Raw genomic sequence first — 25,779 nt, 5'->3', positions numbered from 1 at the left:
TTCAAATGATGCTATCAATTGTGTCACTTTGAAAACTCACCATTCCAAAAGGTCATAGCTTGAATGAAGTGTAACTCACAACATGACTTTTACCGACTGTCAAGAGCTGTAGAATTTTCCCCTATTGGACTGTCATTTTAAATTCTGTGGGTTAGAACTAGTCATAAAAAAAAAAAAAAATAATTATTTTTATACAATGCACTTGCTGAGCTTAAACAGTAGAAAACCAATATTTTGTATAGCCAGGCCTAATATATGTGCAAGAAAAAGTGATGGTAGTTGTGGAGAAAAAAAAAAACACTGCCCCAACACTTGGTAGGGTTTTAAAAGCATTATACAAATTTTATTAAATTCTAGACTGAGCCATGCTTCAGCTAAAAGAAATGACCAAACCATCATTTCCTAAAGCCTTCCTGAGCAGTTTACCAAGGTGAACAAGAGCTTTTCTTTGGATCCTCCAGCATTCTCACCAGCTGGTAAGTGGACATGATCAGCAACCAGTCACTGTTCGGACCACATCTATGACACATGTATTGATTACACTAGAAATATTTTCACATCTCACTCCAATATCTATTCCTGATAACCTGAGGTTAAAAATACACAGCAACATACAGAGCTGTTGTTAAGCGACTAATAAAGCTGGAATTATAGTAACAATTGATATATGAATTACACAAGATAGTATTGCTTATTTTTCACAAAGGTCAAATTGTGCCTCTATAGCGGCCTAGATCCTCGTTCAGTTTTTTATTGGACCATCTTGCACCATTTATGACCGCCCTCAGTCTTAATCCTTAAAACAACATAAATCCCTAACACAGCTAAATAAGACAACATAAAAGTGATTGTCTACATTGGTTATACATTTAAACACAGCAGTTCATTCTAAAAATAATCCCATGGGTACACATAAGTACACCTCATGCTCTCTATTCGCCCAGATTTATAGGCACAGTCATAACATCCTACTGCGTGACAATAAATAATGCATGTGTCATGCATACAGTTTGTAATACTTGAGACAAAACTCTCTTTTTAATAAAAAGCCCATTCAGAACCCATGAACTGCCCCTGACTCTTCTTTAAAGATTCGCAGCCACTGTAATAAATCAACTTTTGTCTGAGAATACCACATCATAAAAAAGCCATTCACTTATGTCTGTTTATCATTCATAAAGAATTAGACCTTAGACAGTGTCTGACTGGTAATGCTCTATTGCACAGGGTCGTATGTTGTGTGGAGGATTCCTACAAATGAAATACCCTTTTAATAGGAATCACACATCTCTCCCTGTGCCTTGACTTCCTGCAGCCCGTGAGCGGCTATTGTAAGTGAGACACACATCCTGGCCTGACAAAGGACACAGTGTACAGCAGGGCGGAAGCTGCTCTTCCTTCCGCAGGTCATTCTGACCTTGTGGGTTCTGCAGTCAGATGTTCCCTTTATTAAGCACAGGAAAACACTTTATTCCAAGGAAAGAGAGGTACACATCTAATCAACATAGGATTGCCAAAAGTTCATGTAATATTTGCTACAACCACAAAGTTGCATGACAGCAGTTTCTATTTTAAGCAACAGATAAATCCATGTATGGTGATCTCCTGGACCGTCAACATGGTTAATGTGTATAATTGCCTATATTTTCAAAAATGTAATACTACTTTTTATTCTATTACTACTTCAGGATATTAGGATTTTTTTGATTGGGCAGTTCTCATCATTTTGTTCTCATCATTTTGCTTGTAATTGAAATACCTATTTTTCTTTTTTTTTTTTTAGACCACCGACTGGTAATGACAAAATGGCTCTGTATTTACATACAATTACATCAAAAAGCACCAACCTGTTCAAAATTATTCTTAAACCGAACATTTTTTACTCATGTTTGGGGAGTCAAATATGGAAAGTCGACAGCTTATATGAGCACCTAATGCTTGGCAGTACTTATGTATCAGGTTCAGGCGAAAAAAAAAAAAAAAGTTTAATGTTCCTTAGATTCATAATTTGTTCCCAACTGTTGTAAACCATGGGATGGCAATACTTATATAGAATGACATATGATCAGAATCCATGCTTTTATCAACCATAAATAAACCAACCAAAAAAAACTTTGGGTAAAGAAAAGAAAAAGCTTTGAGTCCCTCTTCCAACTGTGGTTACATTTTAAATGGTGTGATAGTGGCAACCCTCAGTCCTAAAAGTCCCAATAAAGGGAATTTAATTTATTTTTGTATAATAAATGTGCTTAATGTGCAGCATGGTGGCTCAGCAGTTAGCACTCTGGCTTTTGCAGCGCTAGGTACCAGGTTCAATTATCGGCCAGGGCACTATCTGCACGGAGTTTGCAGGTTCTCCCTGTGTTTGCGTGGGTTTCCTCCGGTTACTCCTGTTTCCTCCCATATCTCAAAAACATGCAGTTAGGTTAATTGGCTCTCCCCCCCAAAATTGACCTTGGACTATATTAAAGCCATATCACTATAGTGGGGAAACAGTGAGATTGTGAGCCCCTTTGAGGGACAGCTAGTGACATGACTATGAACCTTGTACAGTGCTGCATAATATAATGGCGCTAAATAAATACTGTGTAATAATATTAATGGGTAAGTAAAGTTGTTTCACTGGTCAGCTTAAAAACACACCCAAATCTCCATTTATATAAAACGTTTTTTTTTTTTTTTTTTTTGGAGAATTAAAGAGAAGTAAAATAAATGACAAACAAATACCATCAAGAATATAAACAGGACTACACAAACAACAGTAAAAGGAAATACCAGCAAATAGTTTCTGCTTGATCTATAAAATAACCTCTGACATCACATACCCTTGTTTACTGATAATGGCAACTGCTGCCTGCATGCCTTTCACCCAAGTCACAGGTGATGACAGAATAGTGTGTGTGTAAGCCACACCCAGACTGGCTATAAAAGAATATGAATACAGGCATTACCATACATTATAAATAGCATTGAGTCAACCCTTTTCTTAATTTCAGCATCACCTATTCGTTATTCAGCTACATGAGTCAGACCTTACCAGAATATCTCTGAATACAAATCTTCATTTACAAACTATTCTTTTTGACTGAGACAACAGGAAAAGGTTGTTTTGATGCTGTTTGTTTAATCCATTGACCCTCGGATTTAATCTAACCCTGGCGAGTTAAAATTTGACCTCCAGCCATCACTAAACAATTGGTATATAGTGCCCACCCCCAACAACAATGGAATAAATCACTGATTTTTAGGTAAAGTTGGGGATTTCTTCTTCATCCCTAACCCTCCAGAATAAACAAGCATATAACTCAAGCTTATTCTGATTGGAGTTGAGTTTCAAATATGAATTAGTAACTAGTTACCTGGCGGCCATACTGGCCCCTCTTGCTTTAATATTTCAGTTAAAGATGAACTAAACTCAAAACTACCCCCAATAAAAAAAAAAAAAATACATTTACCTTTAATCTCGCAGTCGAATCCATCCCTTCCATTGGGTCCCACGTCACCCCGGCAACCGTCTTCGTCTGTCTAGTCCAGTGTTTCTCAACCAGGGTTCCCCCAGAGGTTGCTAGGGGTTCCTTGAACAATGAAAAAAAAATTGTACCTTTCAGGTCAGATACCACTGACAATATTTTTTGGGCTATCTGTAAGGGTGTCATTTTTTTCCCACTGACCACTATGCTAATGTACTGTGAGCTGTGGATATAACAACTATAACAGGGGTTACATGAAGACCTGAAAGTTTTTTTCAGGGGTTCTCAAATGTAAAAAAAAGGTAGGAAACGCTGAATTAGTCTCAAGGAAAGGGGAAGACAATTTCTGAGGTTCCTAACTCCTATACTTGTTTTAGACCAGAAATGAGGTTTTGTAGCCAAAGAGTTTTGCAGAACCAGTTAAAAATGTCAGACTAATCCGAAACAGGCATAATGCAATACCTAATAATCATGCAGTCAAATATTTTATCTTAACGTTATTCTCATTTATAACCAAAATGAGAATAATTGAATTTTAGTACTTCCTGTAAAATTAATGTTCATTCATGTTTATAAACCATAGGTTATGCTGCCTGGAGCAGGAGACCAATACTAGATAAATGGGGGGAAGAAAAAAAAAAAAAAAAAAAAAACACTACACCACCACATGGCCAGCCCCAAGGCCCATAAACCTTTGCAATAAGCAGAACAAAGAGACATGGTAAGATGCAGCACAAAAGGGAAGGATGCTGTGTCAGTTAATGAACTGCAAGAAAGATTTCATAGTTGGTACAACAATCCTATTTTCTTCATTGAGCGACACAGAGTTTCATAGTTATTAACCGTGGAACATTCGTAAGCAGTCACAAAAACACAGCACCCAAAAGTGGAGCAAGCCTAAGCAGCAAAGAAGGGAGAGCTCCCTAGCTACTTGAACATAACCAAACCAACACCCTTTTCGATAGAAATAACTGCGTCAAGTCCATAATGAAGTCACACATCCAATAATACGGAAAATGGACAATACATGCAAGTGTCCTCATTACCATACATATTTGGTTAGACAGGAAGGGGCAACCCCCTAAACACCGGATTATTATTCAGGATTTATATAGCACCATCATACGCAGCGCTGTACAAAGTCCATAGTCGTGATACTAACTGTCCTTCAAAGGGGCTCACAATCTAATGTCCCTACCTCAGTCATATGTCATTATTGTAGGCTAAGGTCAATTTTTTTTTTTTTTTGGAGGGGAAGCCAATTAACCTAACTGCATGTTTTTGAATGTGGGAAGAAACCCACTCAGACATAGGGAGAACCGTGTAAAACTCCATTCAGATAGTGCCCTGGCCAGGATACATTTTAAAAACTGATGCCCACCAGAAAAACTATGGGCAGCATCCTACAAAATAATAAAAACTAGATCTAGAAGGCAGCCCAAAGCACATTGGAAAGAAAAATGGCTCCAGAAATGCTTCCTTGTGGAGACAAGAAATGACAACCTGCACAATGGAAACCTGTGAAGAAATTACACTGAATGCAAACCAAAGTCCCTCATACAACCTAATTTGCAGCGTCAGTCCAAAAAAGACTAGAATTGTTAAGACATACACTAGAAATGGGTCTCAAGGTCAATGTGCAACTCCTGTTCTTGGAAAAAAAAAAATACACGCACGCACACACACTTTATATATATCTCAATTCCCCCCTCAATTTCTATGCAATACAATGGTTACCAAGGAATATCAGTCACTGGTTTTAATCAACTGGCATAATAAACCCCCAAAGGGTGTCCACCAAAATGTTCTCCATGAATGAAGAGGTTAAAGATGAACTTCAGATTAGAGAAAAACAAGCTTAGCTAATCACACAGGGTCAATCATGTTTAAAATTTTTATCATGAGGACTCCAATCTTCAAACAACTTGTTTGGATGAGGGGGTCAGCAGATTTATTGTAGTCAGAAAACGGTTATCAGCCTCCTAAGAAGAAAGCTCCTGATTGCAAGAGCAAAGACACAGGACCACCTGTTAGCATCTGGACAATATCCATCAATGTTTGAAGCAAAAAAAAGGTGACCTGGAACATTATGAAATCTAGTAGATCTAGTATTGGACCCAACAACACTGACTGGACTTACAAAATATGGTAGGGAAAGCTTCACCTTGGCTAGCCAGACACCAGTAAGACCTAATAACACAATCCTAGTACAAGTAAACACTTCTAGAGTGAACACAGTATGAAAACTGTGGGTATAACAAAGAGGACTTGAGTGAGAAAGAGTAAATAAAAAAAGTCTACATATCCAAGGGGCACTGAGAAGTTCCTGGCTTTGCCCAGAAAGAAGAGAGCCAGAGTTATGAAAAAACACATTTATTCAACATATTGCAGCTTTTCTAGGCCGTTCAAATAAAAGTCCTTTGGTTGGGCCCCAAACCAGCTCTCAGCAGCACCTTTGACGTCAGAAATGTCCTCAAAACATTGCCCCTTCAGGTGTTTCTTCAAATTTGGGAACAGATAATAGTCCGAAGGGGCTAGGTTAGGTGAGTAGGGGGGATGATGGACCAATTGGAAACCCAGGGTGTTCAATTTGGCAGCCACAACGTTGGACGTGTGTGCAGGTACATTGTCCTGCAAAAAAAGAAACTTTGCTCAACTTTCCACAGCGTTTAGTCTTAATTGCCTCCTCCAGCTGGTCCAGGAGGATAGCATAATACTGTCTGGTGATACTGGAGCCCTGAGGTAGAATACTGTCTTTGTCCCAGAAAACGGACGTCATAAATTTTTTGGCCGATTTCTGGGTTCGGAACGTCTTCGGCCGCAGGGACACGCTGTGGCGCCATTCCTTTGACTGTTCCTTGGTTTCAGGATCATAGATGTGGAGCCAGGTTTCATCCTCAGTCACTAACCTAGCCAAAAAGTCCTGTGCAGCTTCAAAAAGGGCCAAAACGGCTTTGGATGCCTAAACTCGTTACTTCTCCTGATCACTGTTCAAACATTTCGGCACCCAACACGTTCCCGTGAGATGTCAAGTATCTGGGCTATCATTTTTGCAGATATTAGCCGGGCCTCAATAATCAGCTCATGGACAGCATCACAGGTTGGCGGGTCAGCTGAGGTTAGGGGGTGCCATGGTGAAAATGCCAAGTCTTGAAACGAGATATCCAGGTATTGACAGTGCTGTAGGAAGGACACTTCTCCCCCAGTGTTTGTGACATCTCAGTGTTAATGTCCTTGCTGACGGCCCGTAACTCCAACGACGTGAAACTTGCTTGTGCCTCTGCCATCACAGCTGCTCACTAAAAGAAAAAAACAGTTTTAAAAATCGCAAAGACCTGATATTTGCACAGTTACATACTAAGATATTTGGCTGTCATATGCCCCCACTCTCATTTTCTATTTCATCTGGAAGGGGGCAAAGCCAGGAACTTCTCAGCACCCCCTCGTAAGTGAAGAATCAATTATCTCATGCAGTCACTTAATGAGACCATCAGAGGATAACAACTGTCACATCACCATTGATACAACCATTTCAAAGAAACCTTTATGCCATGAAAAGTCTGCCTGCAGATACAGTACATTTGATTTGCCTAAATAGAAAATCTGAATAGACCTATCTACTGGTGGGGGGTGTGCAGTAAAATGTGAAGGAGGATAATCCACTGCCTGCAGGATGGGGGAAGAGACTGTGCAGATGCTTTCAATTTTTGTAGACAAAACGCAGACAAGAGAGCAGGGAACAAATGCCAGCTAACTCTTTACAATGTGTAAGCCAGAACAATTTACTCAGCTAGAAGTGGAAACAAGAAAATCCTCCCAATTCAAGGTATTACAGACCACCTCAAAAAAAGGGAATGCTCTTTGTTTAAGCAGATATCAAGTGACTGAAAGTTGGAGTGGAAGTTATCCTCACTGAGATACGACAATGGTTCAACTACTCTGCCACAGATGTCCATGCAGCAGATTCAAAGCAATATTTAATTTTCAGTGTCTGGCTTCCAAGGTAAGTGGCTCAAGTCACTGCTGAAGAAAGCCCACATTTAGATAACAGGATTCACAAGATGTACACCAACAGCTGCAGGTAATGTACAGTGCTACCTGAGCCATCCAAAACAGAAGGTTTATCTGTGATTGCACAGCAAACCACATTTTATCCAATATCAGATTTTGTAATGCCTGAATAAGCTATAGGGACTCTGTTCAGGGTCATATCCAACTTTCCTACAGAGTATGAAAATTGGTGGAGTTCCTGGCCCACAACTCTGGGGAATAGCAGTCTTAGGATTGTGATCCTGAAGCAGTGTTGTATACCCAGCACTGGAAAAATAATTATTGGAAAAAGCATCCAGAGGAAAACAGAAGGTGCAACACAATTTGATCAACAATGAATTGTGAAAACTTGCATTCCGTGGCTGATTTGAGAAATTTTAAGATTTATAATCAACTAATAACCTACCTGCAGCTGTTAATTGAACGATAAAAGAATAAAAGAGCAAGAATTAAACAGCGGTGCTGCCAGACATCTAACGTACTCAATGTCATCAAGAAAACACTATTAGGATTGTCTGAGGCACAGTTGAAGGGCCTGTGTTCTGTTTTTTTTTTTTTTTGTGTCCAATCTCCTGCAGATGGCATTAGAACTTTGATATCTTAAAAAATATTTTGCTGTTTGAAGAACAAACCCATTTATTCCAATAATAAACTTTTTTTTTTCTTTTGTAATATATTTGGAACTACCATATTCCATACCCTGCATACCATGGACCATCACACTTCATATTTTGAATGATAAATACTATGAGTCGTCACAGTCTGGAACATCTTGTTCTATATCCTACACTATATCACTCAGGCCTTGGACTTGCACAATGAACTGCACGTCATATCATCTGAGCTATGACACTTCTATAGCTGTGCTGTGTTTTGCATACTCTGAACCCACCCCACTGCATGCTGCAACGTAAATTATGTATACACGGCTTCGTATAATGTGCTGTATGCAATATAAACTTTGCACCACTGGTCAACTGGTCAACCACAGTTGACATATAAATAACACTTTTTTGAACTTTTTGAATTTCACCCTTTTCAAGGTCTGGCCATATTCACTTAGATGTACAATTAGATGTCAATCCATTTTAAACTGTCCTAGTCGTCCACTGACAGAATTCATTTTATCAGCACAGTGGAAACAAAACTGACTTCTATTTTTGGAATCGGTTTTACAAATAGAGGGATAAAAATACATAAAGTCAGATTTACATTTTGTATGCAGCAAGAATACTTTTTTCTTTTCTTTATGTAATCTATTGACAAGTGTAGCAGCTTTTATATTTTCCAACATTCATCCCTTTTTCTTCTTACATATTGCGCTTATGCTTTACAGTGTTCCAACAGTGTGTCTGCGACATGTGTAAGACAACCCTTCCCCCCTTTTTCCAACGTCAAGGGTTTCCTCTGAACGTCAGACTGGATATTTTCAGGAAGGTCAGAATTTCAACATCTTGTACTACAGAGAGCTGCCATTTACACTAAAATGCATTTATAGACCTGTCAATCCATCACTTAGGTCAGTGTGACATTTACCAAAAAAATGTGACATGTACCAGTCTGCTCCTCTAAATTTTAGGCAGATAGATCTACATCAGGAAGCAAAATGGTTCACCATGGTTTATGTATAATATAACAAAGGGAGGCATTAACATATAACACAACATAGTATTCTGCACAGTTTTTTGTTTTTTTACAATGGTTACTTTCAGGAATGATAGCAAAAATTATATGGCATCCAATTACGGTATATAACAAAAAAAAAAATGGTGTTGATTTCCGGGTGGAAAAGCATGAGCTTGTAAGGTTGAATAAAATGCTCTGTGTACAGCAACTTTTCACAAAGCTTTGGGGCACTTCTCTCGAAAGCTCTCTCCCGAGCTCTTGAGGAAGTCCTAATCGTACGCCCCCTAAAAGAGGGGGTTTTTGCGACACACTTATATGCATAAAAATACAGGTAAAAACAGAAAACCACTAAAAATACACCTTTAGATGCATTCCTCTCCGATAATTTGTCTTTTTGCAGTGAGCCTATAAACTTTTTGACAAACTTGATTCTTGCAGGAACAGTCAGTTTCCTGGCACAGGCAACTCTTTGCCTAAATGTCATAGCCCTCTTTCCTCTTAAAGTATGTAATTACTTTTGAAGCTATCCCCATATCTACATAAACTTCAATGCAGCTGCCAGGGGGTGGAGGAAAGAGAAAATTATAGAGGGTAAATAGAATTGCCAACATCGCATCTTAAGGGAGTGGTTGACACTGTCAATGACAGGTATAGTTTAGCCAACTCAGCTGCTGGAGAAGGACAGCTGATTTCAGGTCAGAAATCCCAATTGCTAAAAGATCGCATCAGATCATCACCACAATATGAGTATTAATACCACAGTCTTTCCTATATGTGGCCCTCAAGGACTGTAACTTTTATTTTAATAACCCGCACAAAAAATGTTCGATGTAAAGACTGTTGTTGATATGAGTAGCTTGGAAACAGGGTCTCTTTAAAGCTGAACTTGGGTATACTGAGCAGTGCTCCTACCTCCCCCAGGTGGGATTCCACTCTGAAGCACAAACAGCCCCCAAAGCCACTGTTTTCAACACTTGACTGGTTACAGCTCTTTAACCACTGGTCCTGCAAAGTACATGATGATGGAGCCCACCCACATAGGAGAGAACAGAAGAGCAGCAGCTGCCAGGGGAGGAAAGAATAAAGGTATTTCACCTTACTCATCAACCCCTTGATGAATTAAACATTTAACCCTTGCAGTGCAGGGGAAACCCTGCTAAAAAGGTGAATTGAAGTTAAACTTTGACAAAGCTTCATATTTGCCCGCTGTACACATTGCTTTTCAAATAATGACACTTGCATATACAAGAGAATCTAGTTCAACTTTCTTGGATCTGACAGCTCATCCACTTAAAGATATGGCAGTAGGCAAAAAGAAGAGCCATTCACTTCATGCACTCAGTATACAAAGCTTGACAAAGATAAAGTAAATAAGTAAATGTATATAAACAAAAACAAAACAATTGCTAAAAATTTACCTTTTTAAATACAGCTTAAATTTAGAAAAAAATCATAGAAACAAAAAAGGTTAATGGTTTCAAAGAGCATGTATCAAAAGTAGGTTAGCACTTGTTCCCCAAATCTAGCAACAAGATGCTTTAGATCACCAAGATGGATAAAATATCACCATCCAAGACCCCGCCCCCCCCCCCCCCCCCCCCCCCCCCCCCCTAAAAAATATTAGTAAACGCAATCTGGACTCAACCTTCTCTATTGCACACCAAGCTATGCAATGTGACCAGTTGTAATTCTGTATAGTTCTGCATAAAAAGAGCGAATACTGTAATATTTCAGGGTTTTGCAGTGCAACTGAAAAAAAAAAAAACATTAACTTTAGGTGGCAAGGCTCTGTCCAAAGATCTCAGGGATAGGTATGAACAAGCACAAGTCAGGAAGTAAATAAAAAAATTTCATTCATTTCTTTGTAGCAGGGAGTGGGATACTTTTAGGTATTGTCCTAGAGTGGCCTTGTTAGAGCCCAGACTTTATTGAAAATCTGGGAAATGACTGCAGTACAATGGTCACCCTCCAACTTAACTGAGATTACAATATTTGCCCATTTTGTACGAAACTGTTCAGTCTAGATGTTCAAAGATGGTAAGGAAACATCCCCACATTCTAAAGACTGTATATAAAACAAAAAGAGTGGGCCCATAAGGTACTGGACTTGATGGCTGTTATAGACTAGAATGAGTAAATGGAAAAAATTAGGAAAATGTTGTATGCGTTTTCATTTCAGGCTGCAAAGCAAAAATTGAACGTATTGCCAGAGGTGATTCTTATATCACTGTATAAAAGTCTTTGGAGGGTAATAAGATTCTGCAGTCTACTACCCATTATCAGATGGTCAGGCATGGTTATAGCTCATTGTTTTTTTTGTGTGTACACTAGAAATATGTAGGGTGCCTGGCTGTCATTCTGATATTCTTGGCTTTAACACCAACTCAAAGCCTACACACAAGTATGTTATAAATCAGGGGTTTTTAAACATTGTAATCCCAAGACCAAAATAAAAGAATTATTATCATACTGGAACCCAGTGGTTTCACCCTCTTCTTCCAGGGACATTGCTAGGATTGTGTAAGATCTGGGGCATAGTGGAGAAAAGTGAGTGTGGGCAAAAATGGTAGGGGCTTAAAAGGACAGGTAAGGGAAAGGAAAGGTAAATAAAACCCAAGACCAAGCAGCTCTCTGTCAAGAGTGTAAAACACACAGCAAGAGTCACGAGTATGTAATGTACAAAATAGGGGGTCAGTTGTATATAATATACAGAGTGCAGGGCTCAGAAAAATATGCAACCTAGCACAGTGCATCCTACCTCTATTTCACCAACATGTGAATTACATTCACATGTATGTACTCTACAAACACACACTTGCTGCTCTGGGGGCATGACTATTTCTGAAGTTTACAGGTTGGGAAACCAGGGTCGTGACCTCTATGCAAATCTTTGCCCAAATCTTCCCATTTTAATTATGCCTGCATAAACTGCCCAGTCTAGATCCAGTCTAGAGTCAACAGACATTAGATATTTGTCGCCCGAGATGGACAACATTTTTAGTAACATCTACAACCTTTTTTCTATTGCCCTTATCTGCTTATCTAATTTCCCCAAATAGAAACTAAAGTTAAGGAAAGCTCTCAAAGCCAATAGTAGCTAGGGTTTGAAGGTATGAAGATGACCACACAGCAATAAACTAAATACCTACAGTGCGAGTAGAAGCTAAGAAAGTTCTAATCACAGATTTTTAGTCTGAACGATCTGATTAATTTTTTTTTGACCTGCAGTGGTGGTAAATGTTGAGGTTTACCTATTTCATGTGAAAATCTGTAAGTTCAATCAATTTATATTATAAATAAAGAGTTCATCTTATATGTATCAGCTTTCTCTCTAGCCTCTGTAATTTTATTAAATTTAAAGAGCAAAACATTAGATCTTCAATTTCTAAACATTTTTACACTTTTCCTTGTGATTGCAAAGTATTTGCATTTTCAAATCTGTGAAAGCAGGTTACATGCAGTAGTACCTTTCTATGTCATCATTTATTATGGCACCCCAAAGCCCACTCCCTCCCAAATATAAAAAAAAAAAAAAGTAAATAAGCTGCACATATTTTATACAACACTGTATTGTGTAGTGTACAGGAGGGTTACAATATTCATGCCCAGCTAATCAAAATAGCATGAGAACTTAAACTCAAAAGAGTACTGGGAGAAGATGCGGGTGCCTGCAAAGTGAGTGGAGGCAAGTTTAGTTCTGCTTTAAGGTTTACCAATAGATTTGTCTATAGGTGAGCACATATGACTAATTTAGATAAATAAAAAGTAAGCAATTTAATGTACTATGGAAATCATTAGTACGATACAAATAACACATTTTACAAATAAACCTACTCCTGTTGCTCATTTCTTTGCTCAAATATTCCTTGAATGATCAGCAGGATGAACACAATCCCCTCTTTTCTATGAACAACTTAACTGACTTCCGCATATCACATTAAACAGTATAATTAAAAACATACATTTCCTCCTTGGCAGGAGGTACCATCTTATTAATGATTCATCAGGCAGATCCTGTCACCTGTCCAGGTGTGTGCTTGAAGGGTGGGTTGTAATGACACACAGGATGTGCACATTCCATGTAATGACACAGAAGGCTTGAACAAATTCCTAAAGCCTGGAACTCCCAAAGACAAAAGGTGGATCTACATGAATGTGTCACATGTATGTAACCACACCATCATCTTGGTCATTTTCCTGTACATGTGCCTGGGTAATCCAACACAGCATTGTGCACTGGCCTGGTTTGAAGAATCATTGCTGTGGAATGGCTTTGCTGTATAAATGCTGGGTGTTGCAGATTTAGCACTTAGTGGTATTTACATGGGACAGTTAAGTCACAGAGGTCTGAATGCAGAGATCACTAATGTAAACGGTTAACAATGTGCGTCAGACTGATTTTTACACTAAACAGCCTTGTAGAAAGCTATCTGTGACGTGAGGGGGGGAGGTAACTCCAGAGAAATATGGGCTGGAAGGGAGGGAGGATAATAAAAAGGGAGCGCACTGGGAAGGGGAGTGGGGAGAGGCCTTCCAAGAAAAAGCAGAACAGCCTGTAAGGAAGCTAGGACAAAAGGAGGAGAGGAGGAGGTAGTAGAAGTTAACCCCTTCGCTGCAGATCTGTCTGTCCCTATTTGCCGTGTGACCTTGTGGTTGATAACGCGACCTAAAGAAACAAAACTAGTCTCTTACAAAAACTGTACGCTGCTGAACTCCCTTCAAATTCACCACAGATCCAATCATTTCATTGGCTTGAAGTAAAATTCTGCTCCTGTGTACAAAAACCTTTTTAATATTACCAGGTGAAATAAATGAAAAGTCTCCACTTTAAAAGGGGATACTGTCGGTAGAATGATGTACAAGTGATAAGCAATAAATGGACCATATACTGATGTTGTCTATTAACCTATAGCAATATTCAATATAAACCACACAACTACACAGACAACAGATATGATAGTTAAGAGATCGAGTAGTGACATAGATGCAGAAATAGCTTTGTTTATTAAAAAGAACATTTCCCCACACAAGAGCATGTTTTCTTAGGCATCTTATCATTCACCAACCATACACACTAAAAAACATCACCATATGAAAAAATTTGACAGGATGGTCGTTCATTTTAAAGCGTACCTAAAATCAACATTTACGTAACATAAACATCACTTTACAAAAAAGGGGCAAAGGGGTGCAGCACCTCCCCTTTCAGTCTTCGATATCTCGGACATGCGCAAAAGGGGCATTTTTTCTATTAAGGCAAAGAGATGCCGATCTCACGCAAGAGTAGTAAGATCGGCTCTTTTTTACCTGCTTTATAGCGGGCTACGTTCGCAGGTGTGAAATCAGGTGACATGCCTAAAAGGCAGAGGAAGAAGGAAGAGAAGAGTGAAGATAGCAGCCCCCAGCGCCTGGATGAAGAGGTATTCCAGGACGACGCGGAACCAGATCCTGGGAAGGACCAGCACCATCGAGGCCCCTGCAGGATTAAATGTGATTTTTTTGTTTTCAGTTAGTTCTGCTATAAACGGAGAATCCTCATTCATCGTTATCGGTCATAAATTACATAAATGGTGATAAAACCACGAGTCAGACATATTCCCGACATAGTGTAGTCAACATCATTTAGCTAGCGTGTGTATTTGCCATAACAAAATATTCCAGATATAAAAGACTACAAAATGAACCAGCTTGTCTGACCAGACTACTCAATGACTGTAAATTAGGATAGACATACTAGCATACAAGCAAAAAGCACACGGGAGCAAATAATAACTAAAATGTGTGCCCAAAAAAAAAAAAAAAAAAAGTTTCATTACATTTTAGACAACACAGAATGAGTTAATTGAAGTTGTGTTTGGGTTGGGTCATAGCCTATTTGAGTCATATATGTGAAGTGTAGAGGAGGAGTCTGAGACCGAACCTGATTTGACCTCAGATTGACACATGGTAGCATTAGGGCGAGTCTCACCTGTTCTCAAACTTGAGAAACTGAAGAAAAAATGCTGACAAAGCCATATAGCCAAAAGCTTGCGAACACAAAGATAGCTTGTCTTGCTGAGCATTGCCATATATATATATATAAATTATATTAAAAGAGTTTTGGGTGAAGCAGGGCAAGGTTTGGTCCATTCTGATTTGTGCATTCTCCATAGGTATGAATAATACCAATACAGGGCATGACAAGAAACTTGAGTAAAAGGCAAGCTCACAAGCTGCCACATAATGGTTGGGGACCTACAATCCCCTGGATAAAGAAAGATTTTTTTTTTCTGCTCCTTCCAAAACAGATATTGTGGGGGTTCATTTGGTTAAGTGTCTTAACACCACTTCTTCATACGAGGTTTAAGATGGTGCCATTATGCAAATAAAAGTTTAGGCCCATTGCATATTAGAACTTACCAGTACTAGTTTGTCCCCCCCCCCCCCATGGAACAATGGTAGAAAAACCATTACAAAGTTATGAAACGTAAGAAAAATGTGTAGATGTATAAGTGATCACACTACAGAGCTAAAACACGACTCAGGAACTCAACAATTTTTTTTTTATTTTATTTTTTTGGGGGGACGGCAAATGGAAGCAGTGCTGTAGGAGATAAACAATACCTGTAAGAGAATAAATCATAAAACAATTTAGAAATCTTTCATTTAGTACAGTTATTGCTAATAACAGAAATTAAAGGTTTTGCATCCTAAGAAACCCTGCGCTACTACTGCCACCTTGTGGAATAGTTCTGTATAAGAAATCTAGTTAAGAGATACAAATTGTACTCAAATGACATGTATTTAACTGAAATAGCAAAAAATGGTTATTCTGGATTTAACCCCATTGTCCCACCTTCCCCACACACCAGGGAGCCTAATCCTATATAAATTACATGAACCAGAAAATATACATTTAAAGCCATTTTTATTAATTAGAAATGGGGGTTCCTAAGATTATACAACTAAATCAAACATACGAAAAAAAAAAAAAAGTCTGCCGATGAAGTTAAAGGAAATCAATGTAACTAAGCATAGAATGTAATAAAGCCCTGCTAATAAATACAGTGGAGTTAGAGATCCAATTTCTTGAAGTTTCTGCTGTACATTGTGTATACTGTCAATTTCTGCATGTACACTATGCACATACATACCAAGGGCAATCAATGCAATAATATGTATTCAATCTGTTATATAAAAGAAAGAAGGAAGCACATGCAAAGAATAAATGAGCATTTGTGTATAAAGGGTGCCTGTGAGGGGATGTGGTTTGTGCAAAGAGCAGGGATGCCAGCTGTAGGGTGGGTGATTAGTGTGTCAGAAGTGGGTGAAAATGTATGGAAGACGACTGCCAGAGGTTAAAGCATGTTGTAGAAAAGTATAGTCAAATGGTACTGAGGGGATTCTAATGCATCCATAAATTTACACAGATAAAATGGACCACTAAACAGGACCATAGGAGTCAATAGTTTATTCACTGCTGTACTGATCAAGCAACACAACCAGTGTATGCAGTACATGACATAAAACAGGACATTGCTGCTTTAGTAAAATCTTGAAATTAAAGCATGCTTTCAAAAGAACAACGTTTAAAACTATACCAATACCAAAACAACTCTTATATGACGAGATCTCCATCTGCAGGGAAACTGACATTTCTAGGGGTTGTCAATTTCCTGGATCTTCTGCAGCTTACTGGTTTCTGGGGCTGACATTAACACAGTATTGACATGGTGGTCAGCGGGGGAGACCAGTAAATTTGAGGTGAGTGAAATCAACACTTCTGAAGTGTTGGCTTCCCCCGGAGGCTTCAGCAGATTTCTCAGAATTGGAGTTTGGTAGCATGGGTAGCAGGAAAAAAAAGCATTTTCTTTTGACATATTGTGCTAGTTTTTCTAGCTGTAACACTGATTTACTTACTTTATTACTAAAAAGTTACTGACCTTACAACAATAAGATCTAGAATTGAAATGCCACTATGACTTCAGAATACTTATTCCGGGTCAGAAGCTCAAAGTACTGAAGCCAGAGACATTCACAGGAGTTAATCCAGGTAAATATTTTAGGAAGGACGTCAGCCTAAGCATTTCTATGCACATTAAAATAAATACATAAGTGGTAGCAGAATGACATGTATACATACCAGCATTTATTCCAAGGCTTTAACAATGGCTTCACATGCCTCCAAATTAACCTGAGCTTCTGCTTTTGCTACCTCATCTCCAGCACTCTGCAATGCTGCCTGTGCCTTTTCCAGGTTTGACCTTGCAGTCTGTCAGAGAAAAGTTAAAGAGAAACAAGTCTTTTAAATCCTGGATGTGGCTATATGTGCTAACATGTACACGAGGTGGTTCTAGTCAAATAATGCTGCACAAAGGTTTTATTCTAGTAATGTCTACTAGACAAGGTATATGTAAAAAACACACTCTTCGGTATTACAATATTTACAATTTTGCTGATAGTCAAAGGCGACAGGACCTTTCCAAAAGTAGAGATCTTTGAATGAGGTACAGTTTATATGGCCCACTATTTCTCTATGCAACAACTGACATGCACTTTAAAATAAGTTGCTGTCTAGTCAGAGCAGCCCTCAGCCGCTTCCACTTGCTCAATCATCAATGTGTTTCCTTTCTAAACCATGATCCCCTCACAAAACAATTTAAATTTCCAAGCACTGGTCGCCTCTAGGTGATGTCAGAGGAGGTCCCTGTAAATACATTGCTGAAGTGACAGCAAGGGGAGATGGGCCAAGGGAACAGAAACTGACCAAATATAGCCTAAATTGGTTGCTGTATGAAAAAACTGGATCCATACCATAGATTGCTACAATCTATAAAAAAAAAAAAAAAAAATACTGATGACATCAAGTAAACTGCCGTATTCTAATCTATACATTTACTGGTGGTGGATTAGGTGGACAAAAAAACCTATATAAAACTTTAAAATGGTAGGTCTTTAGGTTGCGCCCCAAAGTGCAATATTCCAAATCTTTTGCACTACATTTGGAATATGCATTAAATGAGTTACACAAGTACTTATTCTCAAAACACTTATTTAAAAATTATTCTGCACAGGTAATGATTTAGTGTAGTGTAAACTACATACTATACATTCTTCATGGTTAAAGTACGGAACGTACAAAAATGCACACTTTCTTAGATGGTATCTACAGTTATATGTTGATATTTATTGAAAATAAAGAAAATTAAGAAAAATGTTTAAGAATGTTTGATCTTGTTTGAATGAAATAGTTTTTATATTTGAATCTGATGTGATTACTCAATGATTGAGAAGATTGAGTGGTAATAACTGTATTTAGCAGCAATAGCTTAATAATTAGTCATTTTGTTCCTGTCTAATATTCGGCAGCATCATTTTTTCAGATATGTTCTCTGTTAATTATCAAAATAAAATCCCCTTTATTACAAATCACAATATTTACAGAACTATAGGTAGCAAGTAGCTTTGTGAATAAATATCAATTCTCTTTAGTAACCTTGTTTATGGTCTTTCCACTTTGATGCCAAGTAAACCATATATCAAAAAAATCTCATCAGTGTGTCCAAAAACTTTTTTATTGCTTACTGCAAGTCAATGTATGAAACAAAATGAACAAGTCTTTTATATCAGCAGTTTTTAAATTTTTAGAGTTCACTTCTTTTCCTGCAAAACCTGTCCCTCTGCCTGCCAGAGAAGTGTTTGATCATTTAGCCATGTAATAATTCCAGCTTTGTACTTACACTTGAATCCAACATGTCCAGTTTTACAGCTTCCTCGGCCAGCAACTGTACAGAGGAATCTGCATTCACTGTCACAGACCCACTGCTCACTAAGGCAAAAGAAGAGAATGACACATTTATTAAATATCTATGTCTTTTCCTACAAATCATTTCACTCTCATTACAATGCTTTCAGAAAAAAGTAATTTTTTATCTCCATCTATGCAAATGTGACCACAAGTTCCTTAATTCAACTCACTGGCATTTAAAATATCCATTTGTAACTCATAATACAAATACTTTTTTCCCCAATTTGTTTTACCTGTATATGGACACTTGCTTAAATGATATCAATGTTAATGATACAGTTGTTTAACAATATAATTATGCTGTCACAACATGTCTGATACTAAAGCTACGTACTCACATCAGATGTTGCCCACGACAAACAGTTGTAATTGCCTCGGAGAAAAATCTGAAGGGTTTGCATCGGTGCCCCAAAGTTGTTCAATAATACACCAAAAGGAAATTACCATTCTGCATTTTGATGAAGAAATCACACTATTCATTGGTCATTTACTCAACTTACCTGGATGCAATAGTAAAAGATTGTTTCCAGCAACAATCATCTGACAGCTGTAGAAGGCTTTAGGCAACCCAAATAGCAGCAAAAATTTAAAGTTCACCTAAACTCAAAAAGCAAACATGTGCTAGGAAAACATAAAACGCCAAGTTCTCTAAGAAGTCAAATCAATATCTCAACTTGTGATGCTTTTAAAGTAATATGATGTTGGATGCTTCTGAAGAACATAAATAAATTTGTGTAGGTCCCTCTTGTTCCCCCCCAAAAAAACTTTGACCCATGAAAGAATGAACTCCCACGGGAACTCTGAAGGTGCCCTTTTGCATTTGTCCCTGTTAGCAGCAGAATTTTTTAATTTAATCAAATTTCATCTGCCAGCCAACTTTTTCGATTTATTCTGCTACCATATCTCTTTCATGTAAACTATGCACACTCACCTAGCCATCTACATTGCCAGAAAATGCAATTCCTCAGACCATGCCACCTTCTAATATTACCCTGTGGTCCAGTTTTAATGCTCACAAGGCCAATATAAGTGTTTTCAGTAATGACCACACACATAATTACCTCTTTGGTATAATTGTTTAAACAAAACTAGACCATATAGGTGCAAAATGACTAACTGCATGCAAACAAAATTGGAAGAATGATTGATGATTTGTATAGAGATCATAGGTGGACACACCAAATAGCGATTTGATTTAGTATATAATTTCATTAATATGGAAGGTATTCATTTGTTACTGCATAAACACATGCAAGTACACCATGATTAAAAAAAACCATGGTGAATCCAAACATAGTCACCAGTGTTAACAGCCAAAAGCACCTTCAGTCTAAACCCTGGGTCAACAAAAGGTTGCTCATGATCCCAGCATGTTCCATCTACCTCAGTACAGTCAGGGTATTGATTTTTCCTCCACATACAGTTAAGAGTGTGTTCATGTCATTGAGCTGAAATCAGGATATTTTTTTTTGCCTCTGGCCATTTGCTGCATGTGTACTACTTATATGTGTGTTGCTTGTTCACTGGATTGTGTATGACTCCATGTAGCTCTCAAGCTCTGTATCACAACTATGCAATAGACAGCAGATAAAAGGAGAGGACAACCTGCAATGTATTTTAGCCCCTCCAGCTACTGCAGACAAACTTGAAGTATGAAAAAATGATCTGCAACGTAGAGGGGGCAATGGAAAGCAAAGTTGCATCACCAAATTAACAGTGGATTATGTCCGCTTTTAGGGGTAAACTGGCTCTGTGCATTTACAGAATTTTAAAACCAGTTCCCAGGACAGATACTAACTGCAGAGATGTTTGTCACCAACTGTAGTAAGTAGGTATACAGTGTCATAGTGCAGTTTAGCAGAGCATGATGGCTGCTGCGTGCAAATATTCTAATTGTAAGTGAAAAGAGAACAGGATTTATTTAAATGCACTGCAAAAGTGTGCATTGATAAAAAATGCTGCTGTGAAAAAATGAACATCAATGCATTAAAATGTGTCAGGGCATATGATGTGATCACAGTAAAGAGCACACATGACCCTAAAGCACTGCAAAGCATACATTTGAAGGCAGGAGTCTTCACATAAGTGTAGTAGGAGAAAAGTATCATGTATATTTTTAATAATCCTTGGATTTTGCCAAGTGTCGAAAGAAAGGTTCAAACCCAAGAAACTTATTTTTAGGTTCTGTGTCTCCTCCAGATAGCTGTCCTGCACTTTTTTGGAATGTATTGCAAAAAGTGAATGGATTCCCTTCCTTTTGCTGTATTTCTTCTGACGAAAGGTCACCTAAAGAGACTGTCAGTGGCAGAAAGTGGGAACTGCTTCAGATATCAGAGACAAGTACCTAGAAGTGCCAGTTCATATGCACCTGCAGGAGCTTTGCAAACTGCTGACCCTTGGGCCATTCCAACAGAACAGCTGACAGTCCTAAAGTTTGCTGCAAAGCCCCTGTCCCACAGACTCCAGGCCCAACACTATATTAGGTAGCCTCACTGGCAAACAGAAAAAGTGTGACGTATAAAAAAAATAAAAAAGCTTCATTCCTAATGAGGAAGTAGCAAGCTTTGCTTGTCATAAAGCCATAACTGCAGAATACCTGCTGGTAACAAATACATGCTGCAGTTTATTTTTATATTAAAAATATTATGTAATAAGAAAAACTTGCTAAAATGTAAATTCTATTAAAAAAATTGTATTTTAGTTTTTGAATAGTGCAAGAAATACTGAATTCTAAGCTTATAGTCATACTTCTCATGTTATTCATGAGGTGCAGTTTTAGAACAACCTCCCACTCACTACCATGAAAACTGTGCTTTGCTGGAAAGATCTAGAAAGCATAATATTGTTTTAATACACTAAATTTATGACACAACTAGAGGCAGTACTGGATAAATAACCATCAACCAAATTTTAATGGTAGGATATTGCCAATAAAATTAACAGTTCCACTTAAACCACAGCTGTTAAAAAGACAAATAATGGTGTCACGCACACCATTGAGTTTTTTTAACAAAAAATGAACAAGCAAATGGACGATTGAACTGCAAGAGCGATACTTTAATTGCCTTGGGCAGATCTTGTTACCAAATGTATATCTGAAGAAAATAACATGTGCTTCAAATCCTGGCACTTATCCCTAACTAAACATCAACTTAGGCCAAAATATTTCAACGTTATTAAAAAATCTAGTATACCTAGAATAAAAAGATGATCATCATGTGGTATTGATGCAAAAAGATTGTTCATAAGCTTTGTTTTGTAACCTAGATACACTCACCAAAAAACTTAGTTGCAGATCCATCCTCGGCAAACACTGTGACAAGACCAGGTCTGAGAACTTGCAGTGTTGGGACATGACTGGATAGGATACCAAACATTCCTGTAGTGGTAGGGACATCCACCTGTTTCACGTTAGCACCATTGTAGAAGACCTATGCCAAGAAAGATTAGTTATAGCTACTGCCATAAGGTAAATGTATGCATTACAAAATAAACAAAAATAAATTGTACTTCCATCAGAAAATAACTGCCCATGTGAAACATAGACAGCAAGCAGCAAAAGGGCCAAGAAGGAGGTCATTAGCTGAGGTGACAAACTGGTAATCAACCACTTCACAGATGTTTTACAAATGGAGGCTAGAGAGGCCAATTTCCTTTTCAGTAAGAAACATTCCCAGCAGACATATTCAGTATAGCACACTGAATACATGTAGCAAAAAACTTTTATTGGATGCAATTTGTTTTTGTTTTAGACCAGGGGTGGGCAAACCTTTTTAGTCAGGGGCCACAATCTGCAAAGAAATTAGCCAGAGGGGCCGGGGCATGCCATCATGACGCCCCTGAACTTGACGTCATGATGGCATAACCCTGTCCACTCTCCCATCGCAGATCTAAGCTTGCGATGGAAGAGTGGGCAGGCTGCGTCACTGCACACAACCACTCTCCCATCGCAGGCTCAGATCCGGGGACGTGTCTAGCGTGTGTACACTATTGGTGTATTATATGTGAACGATCGTATAGTTACAGCATGTACAGAATTGTGCACAATACGATCATTCAAAATAATCGTGCATAATCGTTAGTTGTTCGTTTTCTAACGATATTTATTGCAAGTGTGTACCTAGCTTTAGTCATGCTCACAAATGTCTGATCACTGGGAAAGAGGAATGTATCCTCCTGCCTGCTAAGGACTGGTGACTTCTATTCAGCCTAGGCAAAGTCACTCAACTGGAGCTCAAGGTCTTTTTAATGATATAGGTATACCAAATATCTTGATGTTGTATATTATGACACATCAAAAATGCATTCACGCAATGTAATGCAATTTAATGTAAATTAAATGTTAACATTTCTTAGGTTTCATTTTCGGTTTTCATTTTCAGTTTTGGATAGAGTAGAAAATGGTGGGACCGCCCTGCAATTTTTAACTGCTATGTACGACAAGATTTCCATTCATGTCCTGTCCTACTTACAAACTTTACCTAGACCAGAAGCTAGAACTGTCTAACAACAAGAAGGACAGAACTCAAAATAGTTTTCTTTAGAGTAAAGGTAGCCTATTACCTATTTTTAAAGGTTTGTAAATACTTTGTAAAAATGCACTATACACTTTGTTCTTGTGTGTACAAGGCCACGAAGACTGAAGTTCAAGGTATAGAGACTTTGGTCCTGTAAGCTATACTATTTAACGTAATTTTACAGGCACTAAAGGATCACACTTTACTGTACAGATGTCATACGGAAGTCTGTGGCACAGAGGGCCAAACAAGTAACTTTAAGTCATATTTTTACCTACTTCTCAAATAATACCACTGGATTGTATTTATTTGGCACTGGAAGGTCTGACAATTTCATATTCTAAGGTTTAATGCCTAGTTGTCACATTCATCCACTGACAAGCTTCACAATCCAGATCATTATGACTTTACCTGGAGTGCAATTGCTTCATATTTCTTCCAAGTCAGATTACTGGAATTTGCACAACAGGTTCAGTGAAGGCGTCTGACATATTTCTCTCAGTACAGGGTTTATAGGGGAAATACAGGGACTGCCATTACTAAACTCCTTCTGAACATACAAGCTGGCTGGTTGACTGCTATGCAGAACCAGTAACTGACCCAAAACAAGTAGATGAGGTCATGGCCCAAGAACAATGGCTTGGGTTGAAGGGCTTCATTGGGAAACTGTAGTGCCGTTCTGAGGAGAGTTTGAGATGCTTTTGAGGTCATTCAGAAGTCATTGCTGGCGCAGTTGATCTGCTTTTTACCTGCTTTAAACTGCTTCTGCACTAAGTCAGACTTGTAAAAAGAAAAAAAAAACAAAAAAAGACTATAGGAAGGGAAAATATTTTGTCCCCCCAGAAAAGTCAAGAGTCTTGTTCACTCATTCCAGCATGGGAAGTCAGTTTATGCAAGAATATGAGAAATTCCCGGAGAGGTCACCAATGGAGTCTGCATGGTCTTCATGACAAAGCTCCAGTAGACTACTTAAATGCCTTTTTTAGACACTATCACCCAATTATAAAAAAAAAATCTAAACCAATAAAACTCCCATCAAGAGGTTGAAATGATAACATTGGGTACAAGTTTTTGTAGGACATGAATTTTCACATTGCCCTTGCCAAAACCAGAAGAACTGTTTCCAACTGGGCACTAAATCTTCTACCTAATAATCAGGGAAATCTGAAATTAAAAGACGCATTATACCAGCACACAAAGGGATCAGATTTAGGGGTCATACCTATAACTAAGCCCAGCTCCAACGCCACTATGACCTCAATACTCAGCCTAAAGATGATTAGAAGGGGCATTACAGGAGGATACGAAGCACAGTGCATACTCATTCATCCACTACAGGCCTAAATATTAGCACGTTTTCTCTTATGTAAAACGCTCAAAGCTAAGGCTAGTGAATGACATTCACAGATGAATAGACATTAGGATTAGAAGGTCCTCCTGTCTGTGTTTCTATATTGAGCCCACACCTCTACTCACACACTACCCAGACTCCATACAATACAACCTGGCTAGGGGATGCGAATGTGAAGCTCATGGCCTGTGCCCCGCTGGATGTAGCCTCGGCATAGCTTCGTACATGACTGGTTACGGCAGAACGAACAAACCGGAGTGCCCGAGCAGACAGCATGGTGAAGCAGAGGGACTAATCTGACCGAAGCCAAGGGCACCGGATACAAGTACAGGCCGCCGTTGCAAGAGCTAATGGGACTTGTAGTGTGACCCCGAGCTTACAGCACCGCCCACCGCCAGACAAAAACTACACGTCCCAGAATACAATGTGGTTACACCGGTGAAGCGAAAGCTGTGTTGCTGTCACAGTATCTAAGTGTTGTGGTGAGGACGGTAGTACAGCAGTTTATTGGCAATTCTGTTTCTTTTTTTTTTTTTTGTATAGGGTGTAACATAAAATGCACATTATTTGTTTGTCTTTGCTGTGTCAAGGTTACTAATACTTTAACAATTTTTGAAAGATTAGCATATTCTACCAGTAAATGCATCTTATAAAAAAGGCAACAATGTTCTTTTCACAATGGTATACATTGCGTTAGGGCAGCCATTTACTTAAATAGGATGTCTGATGACAAAATCACGCAATAATCTAGTGTTTCTCTGCCTTTTTTTTAATGTAACTTTTTATTGAGCTTTTGTAAAATATAGCATACCATAAAACAACACAACATATAAACAAAAATAAGTTACATGAGACAAATTATAAAAAGCATACAGTATACGTAAGCTCAAAGTTACAAACTACAGTTGGACAATCGAAAGTCCGGCCATCGATATCCTTCAGTTTCAGGCATGAATTTCAGGATCCTTCAGTTTGCAG

At 38.4% G+C, this 25,779-nt stretch overlaps 1 protein-coding gene across 1 annotated transcript; it reads right to left on the bottom strand.

The window, feature by feature from the left end:
* Positions 1-15,674: 15,674 nt before the first annotated feature.
* ATP5F1D (ATP synthase F1 subunit delta) lies at positions 15,675-25,143 on the bottom strand. The gene is made up of 5 exons (XM_072404815.1): positions 24,955-25,143; positions 22,211-22,364; positions 18,866-18,954; positions 17,269-17,397; positions 15,675-15,749 (listed from the first exon to the last, which is right to left on the bottom strand). Exons 1-4 carry the CDS (start codon positions 25,075-25,077, stop codon positions 17,275-17,277), a joined length of 489 nt encoding a protein of 162 aa, XP_072260916.1. The 5' UTR covers positions 25,078-25,143; the 3' UTR covers positions 15,675-15,749; positions 17,269-17,274.
* Between the last annotated feature and the right edge of the window lie 636 nt (positions 25,144-25,779).

The sequence above is a fragment of the Pyxicephalus adspersus genome, chromosome 3, assembly GCF_032062135.1.
Source record: "Pyxicephalus adspersus chromosome 3, UCB_Pads_2.0, whole genome shotgun sequence".
NCBI lineage: Eukaryota > Metazoa > Chordata > Amphibia > Anura > Pyxicephalidae > Pyxicephalus > Pyxicephalus adspersus.
This window is presented reverse-complemented; position numbering and strand designations above follow the sequence as displayed.